At 58.5% G+C, this 6891-nt stretch overlaps 1 protein-coding gene across 1 annotated transcript; it reads right to left on the reverse strand.

Annotated features, from left to right (window-relative positions):
• Nucleotides 1-1004: 1004 nt before the first annotated feature.
• LOC123104938 (protein IQ-DOMAIN 19) lies at nt 1005-3260 on the reverse strand. The gene is made up of 3 exons (XM_044526886.1): nt 2548-3260; nt 2182-2421; nt 1005-2075 (listed from the first exon to the last, which is right to left on the reverse strand). The coding sequence occupies exons 1-3, from the start codon at nt 2986-2988 to the stop codon at nt 1368-1370; spliced, it is 1389 nt and encodes a 462-aa protein (XP_044382821.1). The 5' UTR covers nt 2989-3260; the 3' UTR covers nt 1005-1367.
• Between the last annotated feature and the right edge of the window lie 3631 nt (nt 3261-6891).

A 6891-nucleotide genomic window follows, 5' to 3' on the forward strand; every position in this document is an offset into this window, starting at 1 on the left:
CGACGTCCACAGACGCCGACGCTGTCGGCCGGCAAGAGCACGGCAAGCTTTTGCCCGGAGCAACACCCACACCCACACCCCCACGCATAGCACCTCCGCTGACCCGCACACCTCCCACGAAACCATCGCGCCATGACCAAGCAGGAGCCACCACAATCCTCGCCGCCGGCTAGACGCCGACGAGCCGAACATGGCCGAAACAAGCCAGATCCAGCAACCCACTGTTGCTGCAACGCCACAGAAGAGCCCCGAGCAAGGAGGGAGGGCCACCACCTCACCCCAACTCGCCGGACGAGCTACCAGATCGGCAGCCGACTGGCCGAAGCCCCAGCCTAAACCACCACGGCACCTAGCCGGAGAAGACGATGCAGGAGGCCTCCAGGACGCGCAACAGAGGAGCCGAGCCTCCCTCCACCGCCCGCGCCAGCCGCCGCCTGCGGATCCCAGATCGGATCGGGACCGAACAGGCCCGACGACTGCGCGCACAGCGACGGTGCGCCCACCACCGCGACCAGACGCCGCGACGCACGCCGAAGACCGCCTTCGCCTCGAGCAGGGACGCTGCCCCGGAGCCGAACGCCGGACAGCCGCCACCCGCAATGCGAGATCCCCTCCTCCCGAGTGAGCAGCGGCCAGAGAGCACCCCGCCGCCGCCGGCTCCGCGCAAGCTTTACCTGCCGGAGGTCACCGGCGACGGCGAGGGAGAGAGGGGCTGGTGAGGGGAGGCTGCGGGAGGAGCGGGGTCGCCGCCCGTGTCGCCCCGGGGAGGGAGCGGCGCGGGGGCTGAAGTGATGTTACCGCTTCAATGACCTCCCTGAACAAGTTATCAATTGTATCATCTCTACCGTAGAACCGATTAGAATTTAGAAGTAGAAAGCATCCCAAACATTGAGCAAGATACTACTGTATTTCGAAGAAACAGAAACTGAACCCGAGGGATACGTAGTACATTCAGCAGCCAGCGGCAACGAGACACTGGAACTTCTTCAGCCGTACTCTTAATCTCACTCTGCAATGTACGACTAGAACTTGATTGCTCACAGATTTGAAAGATCAAACAGTTGTACAATCCAAACACAAACGAGGTACCAACAAAAAAAAAGAGTCAAAAACACAACACTCTTATGCAATGTTCTTGGCACGCAGCACAAACACAAAAATGTCATCAGGCCTTGCTAGAACGATCGACCACTAGCACACACTGAAAGTCTGAAGCCTTCATGCTCAGCTTCTTCTACTGTCAACTAGCTAGAGTCACAGAAACTTCAGTGCCAACTTGTTTGTCCATACAGGCTACTGATCACTCACTAGCACTTCTTCTGCGGCTGCCTGATTCGATTTCAGACATCTCGTGTGCCGTGCCGCCGTCACGCGACGCCGGTGCTGTTGGCGGCCGCCGACCAGCAGTACATGCTGGTGGCCGCGGTCCTCATGGTGCTGGTCGACCCGCACTCGCTGTCGTGGACGGACGCGCTCGACATGTCCAGCCTCACGCCCCACGGGCACGCCGCGCTCGCCTGCGACTGGCACCGCTGGACGCGCACGCCGCCCTTCGGGGACGCCAGCCCGCGCGCGGCGGCCTGCGCCGGACCCTCCAGCGACGCCCTGCGCCGGCCCCCGCTGGCCTGCCTCTCCCACGGCGACGCCGCCTCGGGGGCCGACGACACCGACGCGCGCTGCCTGGGCGCGCTCTGCGACCGCGCCTTGGCGCGCGATGACTGCGTGTTCGCCATGTAGCTGGGGAACAGGAGCGGGTGGTCCGCGTCAGCGCCGGCGCCGGCGACGTGGCCCTGCTGCGGCTGCTTGCACGACGCGTCCGAGGCGTAGTAGTGGTGGTACGGGCTGGCCCGCGCGGTGCCGAAGGAGAAGTCCTCGTACCGCCCGCTGTAGGACCGCCCGCTCGCGTCCGTCAGCGCCGACGGCGTCGGCGACACCTTCTGGTACAGCTCCACCTTGGACGGCGTGCGGCAGAGCGGCGTGGCGTAGCAGCTGCTGCGCCGGGAGGTCCTCGGCGTGCAGTGCACGTCGCCCGCCCCGGTGTCCACCTCCACGATCTTGATGTTCTCCTCCGTCTCCTGCATTCCACAACGAAATTTAGTTCCAGACTTTTCGATGGTTCGGTCCGTGTGTCTCCATTATTATCCAGCCAAAGTTTAAGAGAGGCCCATCATTCGCACGCACCTGATGCTGCCGGAGCCGGGGATGGTGCGGCGAGCGGCGTGTGGGCGTCATCCGTGGCGTGCGGAGGGGCCTCTCGACGTCGTCGAGGAGGCGGAGGCGCGCCGTGCGTGCCCTGTCCTGGGCGGCGACGAGCGCTTGCATGCAGCGCAGCGTGTGGCTGGCCTGCCGCCGGACGAGGTGGCCGCGCACGAGCGCCTGCAGCTTCACCAGCCCCCTGAGCGCGCACAGCGCCTTCCTCGCCTGCGCGTCGATCCCGAGGAACGAACCAAGCAGCCTCTCATCAGATAAATAGAAAGAATGCAAATGTGCGATGACTTTCGCGCGGATCAAGAACCGGGGGATCGACGCGAACGCGGCGCGACTCACCAGGTAGGATCTGAAGACGGACTGAATCTTGATGGCCGCGGCCTCCTCAATGCCGATGACGGTGCGCTTCGACCCCGGCGCGGACGCGGCGTACCGGACGACGGCCGCGGCGGCCTGTTTGGCCGCCACCGCGGCCTCGGCTGCGGCCGCGGTAGCAATCGCCACCGCGATGGCGCTCTGGTCCGGGTCCAGCACCCGCGGCTCCAAGAACGCGGCATCCTTCCCCGGCCCGGCGCCCACCGCCGTCGCAGGCCGCCGGAAGCTCCACCTCCTCTTCTCCTTGGCCCCCGGAGTCGACGCCGGCGTCACCGACGCCTGCGAACTCCACGCCGGCACCCACCGCGGCGTCTCCTCGGGGCCGGTCTTGTGGTCCCCGGCGTCCTTGCCTCTGTCCTTCTTGCCCGGCAAGAAGCTTCGGAGCCACCTGCCCGCCTTGCCCATCCGCGCCGGCGGGTCAGAGCAAGCTCTGATCGGCCCCTGTCAAGCACTGCGCGACCTTGCCGACTGCGAGGGCCAGCACTCAGCAGTAGCATTGCAGCAGAAGCGACCTTCGATCCGCTGATCGCTCTGCCATGTGCTCTCTCTCTCTCTCTCTCTCTGCTACGTGTGCCTTGCCTTGTGCGATCCACTGTGGGACGTGGTGGGCTGCACGGGAATATATTTAGGCGCGACGACGCCATGGCCATGGCCATGTGCGGCGGGCGACGCGGTGCATGCTCTGGCTGGGCTGGGCGCGCACCTGTAATAAGTGCGAGCACGCAGGCACAGGCACGTACCGTTGCACTACGTACATGGCGCGTTTATTGTCCGGTCGTAGTACCGGCAGCGTCCGCGCGTAGCAGAATGGAATTTTGGGGGTTGCAGCTGGTCGGCCTAGGGCTAGCCCGCTGTAGCGTCCGGCCCTGTTTTGTGCTGGCGACGCGCGCTTCCCGCTCCCAGCGCTAGCACCAAGGGTTTGGGTTTTGGAGAGCCTGATGCTCTGCAATCATCATTCATCAATGTTGGTCCTGGCAAAGAAAATACTTTGCTTGCCCAACGTTTGAGATGAGCTGGCCTGGCGGGGTGAAAAGCTGATTTACGAGGATCGATCGTGGTAGTACTAACTTGTTCCCAAAGCGATGCTGCGTAACCTCGTGCCTTCAATCAGCGAGCTTTTCACGGAGCCATCCTAGCGTACATTGGAGTTTCACTCGATTGATAGCAAGAGCATCTGCAGCCGGACCGACAAATCCGGCACCCTATACGCCCGCGGACGCGTCCGAGCACGTCCGCAGACAGCACCCACCGGCTCCTCATATATTGTGTTATACATCTATATATCTCAAATTTTGATCCTTAAATCCATGCAACCCATCCCGAACGAGCTGCGGCAAGTCACATACGTCGACCGCCGGCATCTGCGTCGGCAGAAGGCTCTCCGAAATGGCCCAGCCGGCCGTCGAATCCTCCTCTGTCCCAACAGGGTCGGACTGTGTAATTCGTGCCGGCGCTCGGATGGAAGGGGTGCGGGGGTCCGGGCGCGGCGGAGGAGAAAATGCTTCACCATGTCCGAACCTCCCTGCGCCCGCCGCCGCCTCCCTCTCTTGCTGTCGGCGTCACCGCAACTTCTGGGCCACGTTCTCCGCATTGCAAGACGGAGGCGACAAAAGGGACGCCAACGGATGAAGCGGACTGCGTCTCCGTCGCGGCGGTCAGGGATGAGCTGGACGACATCTCCGGTGATGGATCGGGCTAGGTGATGAGGATGGGAAGCAAGGGTGGAGGACGGCGAGGGCGCGGAAAAGCTTGGAGGATGGCGGGAGGAGGAGGAAAGATTTGGTGCAATTGAAGGTGGGATCGTGCTGTCGGGTCCGGTGTGACGGGCGTGCCCGGACGCCCCCATATTCGCCCCATATTTGGCCTTGACATGAGGGGGTGCCGGTCAAGCCGGATATTTGAGGCCCGTTTAAAAAGCTCGTCAGGGTCGAAAAATTGTGACCGGCTGTAGATGCTCTAAGCGATAGGGGGATAATAATTGGTTTTATTTTTACAGAATCTTGGTTTACCGATGGAACTGGGTGGCACGATGATGGAATGATGATGATGATGCCAGCCAGGTTTGACCGTGGTTAAAATAAGGTGTAGGCGGATCTGGGTCCTCGTCAGCGCTCCTGCATGTGGTGAGCAATGCAGATAGACGCAGCACTCCAGTTTCTTATCCCAAACTGCACATCTCTCATTTGAAAAATCAGAGGCAACTGGATTCTGGAGGCCACTCACACATGGCCCAGCTTATGTGCGTCGTCAAATGATCAGCTCCGCTCCTTTTTAACTAACCCAATCTAGGCTTTCTAGCGCATGATCCGATGACAACCACTGGCAGTGTACGGACGCACTGCTAGTTTACCATATCATGGGCGAGCCCTTTTAACCAGCTTCCCCAACTGTTACCATGTGTTCCAGAGCTGTTGCGACGCAGTACCTACAGACGGACGGACGGACGGACGGACAGACGGACCCTGGGGTTTCAAAACGAGATCGGACGGTCTCTTGTGCAGGGTGCAGTGAGCGGCGCGCGCGTATGGCTCGGGTGCTCGGCTCGCCTGTGCCTGTGGGGGCTGGACGGACATGATGGGTTAAATGTGCTAGCCTGGACAGGGCATCTCGTGCATGGTGGATGGGGGGACACGACCAGGGGACGTACCGGGACGAACAAATCCCATTCAATTCTAGTACGTACGTACGCAGTCGATCTATCTATCTAGATATCTGGGGCCTCTCTCTCCCTCCCTCTAATCCAGTTCAAACGCCTGGATTTGAACCTTGCTCCGCCCAATTGCCGCCACGGGGAGAGCCATTCGGGTAGCTCGCGTGGCGTGGGGCTTGCTGTTGCTGGTTTTGGTTTTGAACACGTCTGGCTCTTCTCCACTACGTATGTATGATATATCCAGGCTTGAAATTCATTGCATGTTACCTGCCTCGTCCGGTCGTCACTGCTGAGCTATCAACTACTCCCTCCGTCCCAAAATATAAAAACGCTTTTAACACTAGCATAGTATCAAAAACGTTCTTATATTCTGGGACAGAGGGAGTAGTATGATAGCACTATGATTAATACTACTTCAGAAAAGAAATGCTATGGTAAATGATTGCAAATTGGACATGCATCTTTCTGAAGTGGAGCTAGGATTAGGATGGATCTGTATCTGACTGCAGAGACAAAAGAATCATGCTCGTCGAACTGGGTGCAAACAATGTAGGAGTATTAGCTAGACAGTACTAGATCAGAAGATATAGCAGAGCACGTGGTGTCTGGATCTGGACCATTACAAAACACACCGCCAATTAACTGCCTTATCATGGTTATCCACTAGGTTAGGAATTTTTCTGGGATTAAGTATCTACTGTAGCAGTGTGCATCCGGAATGAGCTGGGTTAGGTTTAAGTAACTAATCCCTGCGTGTATTCTCCATTAGACGACACCAAGTTAATGACTGGTGGTAAACTGAAGGGGTGGTGATTCCTTTCTTCTTCCTCCGTCGCAAGTGGATGATTGGTACGTACGTACTTGATGCGTGTGGATGATTGACGGACGCCTAGCGCTCCTACCACCTTTGCAAATAAGGGATTATGCACGCACACACGCACACAGATCATTTCCAGTAGGAGTGGATGAGATTAAAGCTGGTCTTTTTCCTTTCTTCTTTTGTGCGCTTTCAACCTTTACAGAAGGGCGGTCACATGGGATGCAGGATACGTACATACCTTGCGGTTCAGGGTTTGGTTGGTCATCCCAACAAGAACTTTCCAAGAAAATCCACCGAGAAGGGCAAAAGGGGTGATGGTTTTATCCTCTGGCAGGGCACTGGACACGTACCCGCCAAGGAAAGTCTTCCTCCATCTTTTCCGGGTGCGCCGTGAGACGTTATCTCTCTCTTTGGACTTTTCTTTTCTTTCACTTGTGCGCGGGTCCTGTGTTGTACTTGTACGTGGCGCAGGCGAAGCCAGATTCCGGAGAGAAACGCTGGTCAAATTTGCCGCTTGAGGCCGGGAGAGGGACAACCATGCTAACCAACGTACTGGTGCACCGATGCTGCTGAGCACAGCCTCACTTGAGCCCATGGTCGTCGAGCCACGCCGGCGCCGCACCATCAACATGCAAGCAATCTGACAACGCGCTCTGTTGAGAAAGGGTGTGATCTAGTGAAGGATTAGGGCATCTTCAATGCCGACCCATAAATTTTCTCCTGCATCCGACTATGATCAGAAGGGACCAGTGCAACGCTGCCCGCATATATTTCAACCCACATTTGAACTAAGCGAACGAAATTCATGCAAACCGGTCAATATTCATCAAACTTCGGA

Source organism: Triticum aestivum, chromosome 5A (genome assembly GCF_018294505.1).
Source record: "Triticum aestivum cultivar Chinese Spring chromosome 5A, IWGSC CS RefSeq v2.1, whole genome shotgun sequence".
NCBI classification, from domain to species: Eukaryota; Viridiplantae; Streptophyta; class Magnoliopsida; order Poales; family Poaceae; genus Triticum; species Triticum aestivum.

Coding starts and splice junctions, on each gene's coding strand:
- LOC123104938 (XM_044526886.1), bottom strand. CDS start 2,988: ATGGGCAAGGCGGGCAGGTGGCTCCGAAGCTTCTTGCCGGGCAAGAAG. Junction 2,422..2,547: donor CCGTCTTCAGATCCTACCTG/GTGAGTCGCGCC, acceptor ATCGACGCGCAG/GCGAGGAAGGCGCTGTGCGC. Junction 2,076..2,181: donor CCCGGCTCCGGCAGCATCAG/GTGCGTGCGAAT, acceptor TGTGGAATGCAG/GAGACGGAGGAGAACATCAA.